Raw genomic sequence first — 14,705 nt, 5'->3', positions numbered from 1 at the left:
ATACTTAACATATTTTTCGAAAGCTGTTAGTTAAAAAAAAAATTTGATTTTTTAATATCTTACAATCGAATATCTTTGCTTCATAAAGAATTGAATTTCTCTTCATTATATGTCACAGTTACTGTGCCATATCAAAGTAAGCAAATATAGAACAAACTTTTAAACATTTTGCGGAGGTCAAAATTCACTGTTTAAAATTTGCTTGAGATTGATTTTTCCTCCTACGCTGTAGTGAATGAAATGTAGGTAAGATATCAAAATTTTATTTAAAATTGAGAGCAAAAGAATATCTCATTTCCTTCTTGTGTTATTGGGTTTTATATCTGAAGGCTGGTTGCTCACATCACGCCCAATCACATCCTTGTGCGTCCGAGTCGTGGTCACAAAAATCATCATATTTCTTAAACAATTCAAGATACTGAAACGAGGTTTTTTGCCAATCAGATAAGGCAGTGAGGCACACACATTGTATGATAAATAAATAAAAAACTTTTTTATTCACGAAGCTCAGAACGCATACAGACAACCGTTGCAGTGCATGTATACAAAACACCTGGGAAATAATGTAGCAGGACGTATCTCAGATTTTGATGGGACTTGGTCTAGCCTAAATAGAAATTAAGAACAATACCAATTTTTTACAAATATGTTGATCTATTTTGAAAATACACCAATGTGAAGTTTCCAAAAATGCCCCACTGCCATTATTTCAAATTGCTGTAGCAACTGTCCAAATGACACTAAAAAATGAAGAGAGAAGTGTCATTTTGCAGCACTTTTCATAAGCTTTCCTATGATATACAACACAATGCGGGTTTGGTTTGAAAATGGTTTATAATATTTCAATGAAAATTTAAATTTTTATTTTATCAAAAAGAGCAGCTCCAAAAATTTTCAAACAATTGTGTACAAGACTTCAAGTTATTGTTAACTAATTCCCGAAATATGAAAGTGGGACTGGGGAGTTCACGCTTTCATAAATATCAAAAACACATATTTCACTAAAAATTACATTTTGGTAAAATTTACAGATTTAAGTAAAAACATCCAAAACTTACCCATAAAACAAATTTCACTTTTCCATAAATTAATTTTAAATATGTTTAAAATGTAACTTGGGGATATCATGGGTGATTATTTTATAACAACTAATAAAACTATAATTAATACAATTGTAATCTGAAAGCCATGATGATGAGTTTTGGGCATATGTAAAAAGTATAAATCGGGATAAAAATCTAATTCCAACTATTCATGATAGAAAATGCTAAGCTCGGTATGTTGAGCAATGGAGAACTGGCCTCTTATAAACAACTGTTTGGCAAAAATGTTGTGCAACCCACCACCAGTTCGCTGTATTGTGGGAAACTGTAGTTTTTGCATAGGAAGCAACCCAATAAAAATTACACTGCAAAATGCATTTGTTTATAGTATGGTTGAAAATATCACTTTTCCATGGTAGGTTTCAGAAGATAGATGTAACTTAGAAACAATGCAGAAGACGTAGTTGGACATTATTGAATTATTTTTTGAAAAATTGACCACACTGATCCTCCATGATTTTCTAGCAAAGCTCTTTTGTAAATGCAATTGAGGTAAATTTGAATGAGGGTGAATATGTTGTTACATCTGACTTCTTTGAGAATTACGCTTTTGTAATCCAAGATGCGGCTCCGATTTATCACTGGTCAAGTAATGATGCAACAATGCTCCTCTTAGTAGTTTATTACAAAGAAGAGAAGAAAACAGAGCATATGAGGTATGTCACAATTCCAAACTATCTTGAGCATAAAAATATATCAGCCTACTGTTTCCACAAAAAGCTAATTTAATTTTTCAAAACCAAATTTAAAAGTAATATACAGAAGATACAGTGTGCCCAGAAAAGACTCCCTGATTTCAAAATTAAATATCTCAAAAACAAAGATCGATAGAGGAATGCAGTAAACGGTATATTTATTGTGAAAGCTGTAAGAAGTTTATACAGCAGTTTGAAATAATAGTTACAAAAGCTGCTAACAGATGGCACTGCAATCGCCATATGTAATGCCTAGTATAAATAGTGATCCGAAGCCCAGAGCGATCAGTTCCACTATTGAAATGGGAAAGGAGGTTTGCGTACCGAAGGAAGAAATTAAAACCATGTACTCCACTGAACAACACGTTTTTCTGGTGCTAGAGTACCACAGGTTAGAAGAGAGTCCTGCGGCAACAAGGCGAAGTTTTCAAGCACAATTTAATGTTCCAAAAGGACCCGATGCGAAAACCATTCATACGCTCTTCGCAAAATTTCAACGAACAGGCAGCGTAACTGATCATCTAGTGGGGCATGTTGGCCGCAAGCAAACCACAGTTACGCCTGAAAATATCGCCACAGTTTCTGGAATTATTCAGCGAAATCCAATGTCATCCGTCTGTAGAATTGCGTCTGAGACTCGTTTGTAGCATTCCAGCACGCAGAAAATACTGAGAAAGAGCCTACACGTGTTTCCATTCAAAATTCAAACGCACCAGGCCATACCCGTACGAGCTGTGCAACGAAGGGTTGCCTTTGCTAATCAGATGCTCACAATGATTGATAGTGAAGTATTTGATGTTGGCTGCATCTGGTTTACAGATGAAGCACACTTCCACCTGAATGGATACGTGAATATGCAGAACTGGCGATTTTGGGGTTCTGAAAAGCCATATTGGTGTGAAGCGAAACCCCTGTATTCTCCTGAAGTTACTGTGTGGGCTGCAGTATGCAGCAGAGGCATTATTGGCCCTTTTTTCAAATGAGAAACGGTCACTGGTGCATGTTGTGTTGCAATTTTGGAACAATTCATCGCCACACAGCAAGCGTTAAGAGGACTGACCAGGTACTGAATGGTTTATGCAAGATGGAGCCCGACCACATCAGGCCGAACAAGTGTTTCGCTTTCTTGAGGAATACTTCGGGAATCGAGTCATTGCTTTGGAATATCCCAAATTTACTGGTGCAGGCATGGATTGGCCTCCATATTCGCCGGATTTGACTCCCTGTGACTTTTTTTTTGTGGGGCACAGTGAAAGACATGGTCTACCCGAAGCATCCCGCCACGCTGGACAAGCTTGAATCGGCGATCTCTGTGGCACGTGAATCCATTTCGGTTGAGACCCTACGAAATGTTATGGCGAATTTCATTCTTCATTTGCGCCACCTCTGTAGTGCCACTGGTGAACATTTTGAAAACATTGCGATGTGATTGTTTGCAAAGATTGTTTTCATACGATTATTTCACTTATGTATGCTGATATGAACTGTACAGCGTACAGTGTCATCTGTTAGCAGCTTTTGTAACTATTATTTCAAACTGCTATATAAACTTCTTAGAGCTTTCATAATAAACATTCCTCTATCGATCTTTGTTTTCGAGATATTTAATTTTGAAATCAGGGAGCCCTTTTCTGGACACCCTGTATACTACTTTTCAGATGACAGTGCAGCCCAGTACAAGAATAAAAAGAATTTTGTACACTTATGTTTCCACAAAAAATATTTTTTCATGGAAACAGAATGCCCCCCTCCCCCCTCTTTTTTTTTTTTTTTTTTTTTTTGCCTCTGCTCATGGAATAGGATACTGACATCATGTTGGCGGTACTGTTCAGAGATTAGCAACAAAATGAAATCTGCAGAGGCCTATGATAACCAAATTATTACTTCACCACGACTTTTTGATTGCGCAGTTAAAAAAATTTTACATCTGTCACTTTGAATTTTCAACACAAGAAGAGTACTTTGAAACTGAAAGCGTGTTAGAAGAACTCTTTAGTCAAGCTGTTACCATCAAAGAGACACCGAGGTTACATTCCTTTACACTGACAGCGTCATGCACTTCAAAATTACTGGTAAAGACTTTTGAAGACTGTTGGAAAAGTCACAAAACCTCCATAAAAACTGGCTTTGAGAGATATTCATGGATATGTTACTGCCACAAGAAATGGTGACTAGATTATGTTTTCTTAAAACATGAAGGTCACCTAGCTGACTCATCACTGTCTTATACATATCCTACAAAACCTGATATTGAATAAAATGTTCTCGTGTTTCCAACCGCGTCAATTGCTTAAAACTACACTAGCTTTCGGCCAAGCACTCCTTGGCCATTGTCAAGTGATATTACTGCCAGTGGGCTGTTGGTGCGTCCTTATATATGCTAGCTGCCGGCTGTGATGTGACTGCTGCCCTTGACATTGCCATATATGGGCATGTTTTGAGTTGGCGTTAGATGTGCCTCTTCAACTGCGCAATCGCTAGATCCCACGCAGTGCTGAGCTGCAAGCCACTGTCTCTATTCAGGGTGTTTGCGGTAATTTTTATTTCAATAGCTTCCTTTATTAAACTGTCCCAGAAGCCGTTAGTATGAGCCACAACAGAGGTATCGTTGAATTTTTTAAGCAATTGAAGCGATTGGAAACCCAAGAACATTTTATTCAATGTTATCGCTACGAGACTCTGCATTCATATAAAACCTGATCTGTAAATGTTAATTTTTCTAAAGTAGACCCATTAACACCAACAGGAAGAATGTATCAGATAGCGGGAAATGATACTGCAAAAACAAGTGAAGCATTTAAAATGGCGCGAAATCTTAAAACACATATTGTTTGTATCAGTTTTTGCAAGTGGCATATTGAATGTATGTGGTAACAGTAAATTTGAATGTGTACATAGATATGTTAAGAATACAGTTATGTACGAGGGCGGTTCAGAAAGTAACCTCCGATTGGTCACAGTGCGGGTTGTGGGGGGAGTAGCGACGCCATCTGTGCGTTCACGCACTCAACAGGTCAGTCAGCATCAAGCCGTGGTCGAAGTGAACGTCGTACCTGCGCTAATTTAGTTTTTGTGGCAGTTTGAAATGTGTGCTGCAATAGAAAACCCCGCCAAATGTGAAGTGCGTGCTGTCATAAGGTTTTTTACAGCCAAAGGATATTCTTCAGCAGCTATTCATCGTGAGCTTTGTGCCGTGTACGGACCAAGAGTTATGAGTGAAGGAGTTGTCCGTGAATGGGTACGTTTATTTAAAAGTGGACGAGAAAACGTTCATGATGAAGAGAGGAGTGGTAGACCATCATTGGTGACTGACGAACTCGTTCAGACAGTTGATGCAAAAGTTCGTGAAAATCGACGTTTCTCAATGTCGGAGTTGTCTACTGGTTTTCCACAGATTTCTAAGACTCTCTTGTACGAGATAGTGACAGCAAGATTGGGTTACCGTAAGTTCTGTGCACGATGGGTGCCCAAAATTCTTACCGACCACCACAAAACTCAAAGAATGGCCTCTGCATTAGACTTTCTGTCACGTTATGAGGACGAAGGAGAACCATTGTTAAACAGAATCGTGACTGGTGACGAAACCTGGATTAAGTACGTGAACCCTGAGACAAAAGAACAATCAAAGATGTGGGCACATTCAAATTCGCCTACCAAACCAAGAAAAGCCTCGCAAGATTTTTCTGCCAGAAAACTGATGGCAACGGTGTTTTGGGATGCCAAAGGGGTGTTGTTGGTTGAATTCATGGAACGTGGTACAACCATTAATCAAGACGTGTACTGTGAAACAATAAAAAAGTTACGACGGGCTATACAGAACAAACGCCGTGGTATGCTGACTTCCGGTATCGTTTTTTTGCACGATAACGCCCGTCCTCACTCTGCTCGCAGAACAACGGCCCTTCTTGAGTCCTTCAAGTGGGACGTTATCAACCATCCACCTTACAGCCCAGACCTGGCGCCAAGTGATTATCACCTCTTCATGCATTTGAAGAAATGGCTCGGGTCACAGCGGTTTGATGACGACGAAGAGCTCAAAGATGCGGTCACAGGCTGACTCCAGGCACAAGCGGGTGATTTTTATGCAGAAGGAATTTCACAGCTTGTGAAGAGATACGATAAGTGCCTCAATCGCTATGGAGACTATGTAGAAAAATAGTGCAAAGATGTAGTTGTAAGATGTATATATTAAAATATTTTTTTAAATCAACCGGAGGTTACTTTCTGAACGGCCCTCGTATATTGTCACTTAATAATCGTTCAAAAATGTCAATTTTTAGTGAAATACGCATCTTTGAAATTTTATAAAGGTGTGAACCAATGACAGTCCCATTTTCATACTCAGGAAATTAATTAATAACATGAAGTGTTGTACACAATTCATTGAAAATTTTTTGAATGTGCTTTTTGATAAATCAAGAAGTTAAACTTCCTTGTAAATCTGGAAACCAATTTTGATCTCAAAGCCATATTGTGTTATACATCACAAGAACACCCATGAAAAATGTTGCAAAATGATACCTATCCCATCATTTTAACTTTATTAGGAGAGTTGCAACAGCAATTTGAAATGATTACAGTATGGCATTTTTTGGCTATTTTTGACAACTTCACATTGCATAACTCTCCAAATGGATCAACATATTTTAATAGAATGGATATTTTTCTTAATCTATATGCAGATTTTTTCTTAATCTATATGTGGACTATTACCATGCAAAGTTTCATTTAAATCTGAGGTGGGGAATAAAACCACTGCGTTGACTTTTCATGGAATGACTCACAGAAGGAAATACATCTATTCTTAATATGGGTTGTCATCTGCCAAATCATTGTAAATTGTACATGAAATAAGAATCTTGAAAAATGACCTAAAACTCATCTCAGTAGTCACAAAAAGCTATTTAAGAAAGCCACAGAAAACTTTCAATAGAACTGTGGAACAGTCAAATAACTGTTGCCAACAATACAAGTTTCTGTATTTAATTATATGAGACCTCACTTAACTGTAAGATAATGTGTGTTGAAAAGGATGCAAAAGCCAGGAATGACTAGGAGGAAAGGGCAAAGTAATGCAGAGATATAAAGAGAATAAAGAAACAGAAGGTTCATGTAGCAAAAATGACTAAAATGGCAAAAACGCAAACTTGACAGACAACGAATCAAACAGAAGAGAATTCTCAGTACTGTTCTTCGTAAACAAGAAATGAACGAATTAGGTTGTGGAAAGACATACAGGATGTATTGAAGAATCCATTCTTCAAAGTACATTGCACAAAAAAAAAAAAAAAAAAAAAAAAGCAAGAAGACAGAAAAGAAGACGAAAAAAATAAAAACAGATTGCCATTCAATGAAAGGAGAAACCACAAATGGTGAATAGAATACAATGACTGGAATTAAGTACTACAGTTTCTGCATTGACAATCTTCCTGCCAACCAGCCTTTGGCAAAGATCCAGATAATCTAAAATTTAAGTGTATTCTATTCATCAATTGCATAATCACATTCTCTCCGTAATATCAGTGGTCATCTGTCTCCCCTCCTCTCCCTCCCCTCCTCCCATTCAGATCAATAAAACCAGTGATGTTTCACATGCATAATAATATATTATTAGCTGTGTAAATGAACTATGGCTGGCCATTTGTTTGGGTTGGCCAACATGTTTTTATCTTGTCCATAATATCTCCAATTCTAGAACATTGAATCACATCCCTAATAAACTCAGTTGGCTCTGTCCTCCTTTAGGATGTCTGAATTTTTTTGTAAGTTCCAAATTCCTTATGTATCCAGCATCAGTACACCTCTGTAGTCCTTTTTGAGTTTGCTTGCAATCTAGACAAGTGCTGCTTTTCAGATCCTTAATTCTTGTCATCACCTTTCATACCACTGTAACTTTTCTTTCTGATTCGATGATCATGTTGTCCACCAGCTATATCCTCTCTAATATCAGTCTCCCACTTCTTTCAAATACTTACCACGACGATGGTTTCGTCCACATTGTTCTCATCTCTCCCAGAGACAGTTCTAAAATCCTGATACCATTTGCTCAGCCAGTTAATACTTCTAAGACATTGTTTCAGCAGAACTTTTCTCTTTGAGTCAGCATGTTGATTTTTAATTTGAATGTTTATCATCTATTCACAACATTAAAGACTTTGATTTAAGCACTAAAAATTTACAAGTCATTGAGAAAAACATTCTATACAACAAAGCAATTCTTTTCCCCAGATGACTTAGGTGAACTACGATAGTCAATACTTTAAAGCAAAGAAAATATTTGCTACTACTTTTACAATCAGTACTACTAAACAACATGTAGAAACAAGTTGTAAAATTCTACAAACCCTAACTTACTCTTGTACGCTTCTTTCCATCATCTGATTCTGCAAGACGTTTTCTGGCCCACGTGAACTGCTCCATGAGTTCATGATGTATTTCCAAACGTTGTATGCAAGGTACACAGACAGTCTTGGGCAAAGGATCATTGGCACTGATCTATATCACAAATAAACATTTATACTGTTTAATATATGCACCTGTACTTCCAAATAACATAAACTTATTCTTTATGATTTTTAGCATCACTGTACGTACAGTTACACACATTAAAACATAGTGAAATAAATTAAAAGATGACATGTGTAAATGTTTTGAAGGAGCAAATGGATGAAAGAAATGTGGCCACTACTACTTTCTGCCATTAATATGGCACACACGACTAGAATAATCAAAAGTAGTTGGGACCACACACACATGAATTTTCTGTTATTTTGGACGGACATTCTACTTGGAAAACATTGGTTGGTTTGACGCTGGGCATAGCCTGAAACTGACTAAATAAACACCCATTTTAGTTGCAACTCTGGCAATCTGTTTTCGCATCACACAAAAATTACATCATTGTTTGGAAACATGAAGTTCATGAATGGTTGCATATGGTCTCTGAGTAGCTGAATATAACCATTACCAGTCAATGATCGGTTCAACTGGACTGGAGGACCCAGTACATTCCATGTAAAGACAGTTCACACCATAGTCACTGTCAACTTGCTCAGTGCATTACTCACAACTTGGATCCATCGCTTTTTGGGGCCTGCACCACACACACACCCTATCATCAGCTCTTACAAACTGAAATAGGGACTCGTCTCACTGGGCAAAGTTTTCCAATCATCTAGGGTCCAACTGATATGGTCACGAGCTGAGTACTGGTGCTGCAGGCGATGTGGTGGTGCTAACAAAGCCACTCTCACCTACTGTTCGCTGCCGTAGCCTATTAATGCCAAATTTTGGCACACTCACCTAATAGGTATGTTTGTCATATACCCGTCATTGATTTCAACCGTTCTTTCATGCAGTGTAGCTTGTCTGTTAGCACTGAAATTCTATGTAAACACCACTGCTCTTGGTTGCTCTCTTTTTTAACTAAAGACCATCCACCGCTGCATTGTCCCTGGTGAGAGGGTAACAACTGATATTTTGTATACTCGGCACACTCTTGACGCTGTAGATCTCAGAATACTTAATTCTGTAACAATTTTCAAAATAGAATGTCTCATGTGTCTAACTCCAACAACCATTCCACATTCAAAATCTATTAATTCCCATTGTACAGCCATGATAACATCAAAAACTTTTTCACGAGAATTACCTGTGTAGAAACGTGAACTCCGCCAATGCACTGCCCTTTTACGCCTTCTGCCATCTGTGTATGTGCATACTGCTATACCATGACTTTTGTCACCTCAGTATATTTACAGAAAAAGCTTCGTAAATTAATTAATTGAGAGCCAAAGGCCAGTTCACCACAATGAAATCAATTATTTTACATTTCACTCAATTACACTCATACCTAGAAATAATGAGATATTCAAGATCTATGAAGAAACATGGCACAGTGATGAGATTGTGGACAAAAATGGGGACAACGCTGAAATACAGGGTGTACATGAAATCCAGGAACACTTTCAAACAGCGTTATTTCGTAATTTGCTGATAGCGCTAGTCACAAAGGGTTGCTTGTGTCGAGCAAAGAGAAGCGGACGTCCCAGTGTGAGTGAAGTGAGTGTGGAGCGCATACTAGACACACCCATAAGGAGTCCAAAGAAATTGTGTGTTGTGCATCCCCCAAACTCGAAATGGCTCCAATGACAGAGTGGAAAGTCCTGCAACAGAAGCTGTCTATCAAACCATTCAAATTGGAGCTAGTGCAGAAGCTCATGACGACAACAAAGACAAGCATTTTGAGTTTTGATAGCAGTTGCAACAATTGAATGAGGATGGGGATGGCATTGTTGATTGCTTAATTTGTAGCGACAAAACCATTATTCACACTAATGGGATAGTAAACAGGCACAATTGTCAAATCTGGGGTACAAAGCATCTGCATAAATGCACTGAATTTGAGCATGATTCCAAAAAGGTAAATGTTTTTGTGCCTTGTCACGTCGAAAATTGTACGGGCTATTCTTCTTCGCTGAGAGCACTGTCACCGGATATTCCTACTTTTACATGTTGCAGCAATGGCTGATGGCTCAAATGTAATCCGTTCATCTTTCAGCAGGATGGGCTTCCTCACAATTTCCATCGTGAAGCTCGTGGATGCCCGTCTCAATTTCCATCGTGAAGCTTGTGGATGCCCGAACACGGAGCTGCCACATCGATGGACTGGCCGTGCTACGGAAGAGGACAGCTGTTTCGTGAAATGGCCTCTCCGATCACCAGATCTCACTCCGTGTGACTTTTTTCTGTGGTACACATTAAAGACATGGTGCATGTACCGCCTCTACCACGTGATATAGCAGAGTTCTGGGAGAGAATACAAGAAGCGACTGCCACAGTTGACAATGCCATGCTGGGATGGGTACGGCAAGAAATCGATTACAGTATTGACATCTGCCGGGTCACCCATGGTTCACATGTTGAATGTTTCTAAAAAAAAAAGCTTTCAGAGTTTCTCTTCAAAATCCAGTATGTATGACATCTGTACAATGTTTAGTTCTTGTGCAATAAATAACTGAAAGTGTTCCCAGACTTAATGTATGCCCTGTACATTATATACATGGCACACAAGGCAGTTCCGCAACAGTATACAGGCAGAAGTCTTCAGTACAGTGGTCTTGACTACATGTTGCATACTTTAGCAGACAGCGTTCAAGCTGAAAGACATGAAGGATAGTACAACCAGTAGTTGTGTGACACTACACATAGCTGGATGACCAGGGGTTAGAAGTCAGCCAGTCAGTGTAAGGAGCACTGAGAGTTGAACATTGTTTATAATACAAATGAAGGCTCTTGTTGCCATATCCATTAGCAAAACATTCTCGGGTTTTAAACCACGTCACTTGGTTCACTGTCCATGAGCTTTCAGCAGAGATCTGCCACTGTCAATTGGTTGACTGACGTCTGGATGCTACTAACATGCTTATATACCCACACCGTCATACGTGATGTCACTGGTGCTCACTCCCGCACCATATATGATAATGATTTCAACCACACTGATGGCACCACAATAGGGAGCCCATTAACTCCAGTTGTAGCCAACCTCTGGAGCATTCATTCAGGGTAGACCACCCTGGACACGGCTACTACAAAGCCTTGTTGTTTCCATCGTTACAGCGACAATAACTTCATCAAATGGCCTCATAGACATGAAAAGCTGGAATAGTTGCGGGAACACGTCAACAACATCCACAACCACAGAAAGTTCATGTGGAAGTAGGGAAAGATCGTTCCTTGCTATTCGTGGATGTCCGGCGTGGATTTGTGTGTCCGGCGTAGACACAATAAATCTCTCAATCACAGTGTTTTCGGCAAGCCCATCCACACGATTCAGTATCTGCATGCCAGCAGCTACCACCAACCCAGCACATCAACTGTCTGTTCTGAGGAATTTGGTGCATCAAGCTGAAACTATCTCATTGGGAATGACAACAGTTACAACTACACACAAATTTTGCAAGCACTTACACCTAAGCTACAAAAGCACAAGGCCTCAAAAAAGACATGAAGAAAACTATATTTTTACCATTTTGCGGTTCAATAACAGGGAAGATTAGCTGGCTCCTGAAGGGACATACAATCAACTCAATCTTCAGGCCCCAGCAAAGATATGGTAACTAATGAAGCCTGTGAAAGACAATGTAAGCCTCAAAACACCTGGACCGTGAAAGATATTTCAGCTTACGCTATCCCAAGAAATCAACTATAGCATAACATGTACTGGAAAACAGGCACAGAATTGCATTCAATGACACTTTTATTGTTAAAAAACCAATGACTACCGGGATAGCATAATGAAGATCAAAATAACAGACTACACCCTCAGTAAAGATGGTGGATTGCAGCTGACTATGGCCTGGGATGCTGTGACTGGGCAGTTGAAACAGGTGCAGTGGTCACACTGCCAAAACATTACCATATATGATGTGGAACTAAGCAACAGTGATGACACTGGCAATGGCAATGCAGCTTGAAACTCAAGAATATTTTATTATTGTTTACACTGTTATATCAAAGCTATGGGGACAATTGAATGGCCAATAAGGTACACTGGACCAAATTACAACACAAAGCTAGGTTTGTTTTATCGTGACAGTATTATGAAATAGATAGATTGCTACTCACTGTGTGTGTGTGTGTGTGTGTGTGTGTGTGTGTGTGTGTGTGTGTGTGTTAGAGAGAGAGAGAAAGAGAGAGAGAGAGAGAGAGAGAGAGAGAGAGAGAGAGAATTGTCTAACCCTTTCCACTCCAGTGTCGAGTGCCACTCGACATCGCGGAATTTGTTTTCCACTCCGATGTCGAGCCTCATTTGACATGAATTTTCGAAGCTCTCAGACGTATTTTGAGTCTACTAGGCATTATTGCTGCAGTGTGCCACCATCTAGGAGAACTAGTGTTAACTCAGTGTTGAACAGTAGCAGCTGTGTTAAGTCAGAGATTGTAATTATTATGGTCAAGTCCACGTGCCCGAAATGGTTAGTTCTTCACGTACAGTCCTTTCTGAGGAAGAGAATTTAGATCTTTTGGAGCAATCTCTAAGAGAAAACGAGAGTAAAAATGATTTTGATTATGATAGTGATTCATTTCAAAACAATTCGAGTGACAATGACAAAGAAAACAGTGACAATGTGCATGTTTCTAGGGATTCAGCAGAGGAATCGTGGCGAATGTGGAGCGACACTGACACTGACTTAACAGATTTTCCTTTTGACGAATCAAAGTGTGGTTTTATAACAGAAAGTAGTTCTGTTCCATCATTGCCCATCGGATTCTTTCAATTAATTTGTACAGATAACCTATTTCAACAAATAGCAGATGAAATGAATAGGTATGCTACATCAATAATATATAAAGTGACACCACATCCACAACATTCTGCATGGTGGGACTGGAGAAATGTTACCATGGAAGAAATGAAACGCTTCCATGGTGTGCTACTGAATATGGCATTACAAAAGTGTAAGAACTTTCAGGACTTTTTTTCAAGAGAATGGTTACAATCATCCAACTTCTTTCCAGACTGTTTTAGTCGCCGACGATTTATGCACATTTTCTGGGCGCTTCATGTTTCTAATCCGACGAGTGCTACACGTGTGAACAGTCATGTTCAGTCACGTCTGAGTAAAGCAACAAATGTACTGAATTACTTGTCTGGCATGTTTCTCGAAATTTATCGACAATATCAGTATTAAGCTGCTGATAAATCCACAGTATCATTCAAGGGTCGTGTATTATTCAAAATATACAATCCTCAAAAACCAACAAAATGGGGACTCAGAGTTTATGTAATTTCGGATTCATCAAATGGTTATATCTGCAGTTTGATACCCTATTTTGGGGCTGTAACAACTGAGTCATTGATTTGTCCACACTTGAATTTTTCTGAGAGAATAGTTCTTCAGCTGCTAGCTAATATCAGAAATGCTACAGGGCAATCAGGGTGTCATTTGTACACTGACCGTTTTTATACAAGTGTTGCATTAGCTGACGAGCTGTTGAAACAGAACATGCATCTCACAGGAATGATTCAGGCCAATCGCAAAAACCTTCCAGCTGCAATCAAGAAAGGAGCTCTGCGTCTAAGGAAGCACGAAATAAAATGCCTCCGCAACAACAAAATGATGGTTCTGGCATGGCAAGATAAACAAACAGTTCTCATGCTTTCTACAAAAGCCAATAACTCAGTGTCACTTATAGAAAGGAGAAACAGAAAGGAAAGGGAAGAAATAAAGAAACCAAATGTGATCATTGATTATACTTCAAAGATGGGTGGAGTTGATCGATCTGACCATATTATTTCCAGTTATGGTTTTCTAATGAAAAGTCTCAAGTGGTGGTGAAAACTATACTTCTGGCTGTTGGAGGTTGTTGTTGTTGTGGTCTTCAGTCCTGAGACTGGTTTGATGCAGCTCTCCATGCTACTCTATCCTGTGCAAGCTTCTTCATCTCCCAGTACCTACTGCAACCTACATCCTTCTGAATCTGCTTAGTGTATTCATCTCTTGGTCTCCCTCTACGATTTTTACCCTCCACGCTGCCCTCCAATGCTAAATTTGTGATCCCTTGATGCCTCAAAACATGTCCTACCAACCGATCCCTTCTTTTAGTCAAGTTGTGCCACAAACTTCTCTTCTCCCCAATCCTATTCAATACCTCCTCATTAGTTACGTGATCTACCCACCTTATCTTCAGCATTCTTCTGTAGCACCACATTTCGAAAGCTTCTATTCTCTTCTTGTCCAAACTGGTTATCGTCCATGTTTCACTTCCATACATGGCTACACTCCATACAAATACTTTCAGAAACGACTTCCTGACACTTAAATCTATACTCGATGTTAACAAATTTCTCTTCTTCAGAAACGATTTCCTTGCCATTGCCAGTCTACATTTTATATCCTCT

The 14,705-nt window shown here is 39.0% G+C and overlaps 1 protein-coding gene across 1 annotated transcript in view; it reads right to left on the bottom strand.

Moving 5' to 3' along the window:
- Positions 1-14,705, bottom strand: part of LOC124804825 — a 63,626-nt gene that overhangs the window by 27,426 nt on the left and 21,495 nt on the right. Inside the window, exon 2 of the mRNA XM_047265172.1 lies at positions 8,153-8,293. Within this exon, the coding sequence (XP_047121128.1) occupies positions 8,153-8,293 (141 nt within the window). The remainder of the gene's footprint in view (positions 1-8,152; positions 8,294-14,705) is intronic.

This window comes from Schistocerca piceifrons, chromosome 1 (genome assembly GCF_021461385.2).
Source record: "Schistocerca piceifrons isolate TAMUIC-IGC-003096 chromosome 1, iqSchPice1.1, whole genome shotgun sequence".
Lineage (NCBI taxonomy): Eukaryota > Metazoa > Arthropoda > Insecta > Orthoptera > Acrididae > Schistocerca > Schistocerca piceifrons.
The sequence above is the reverse complement of the archived record's forward strand: the minus strand, read 5'-3'. Positions and strand labels throughout refer to the sequence as shown.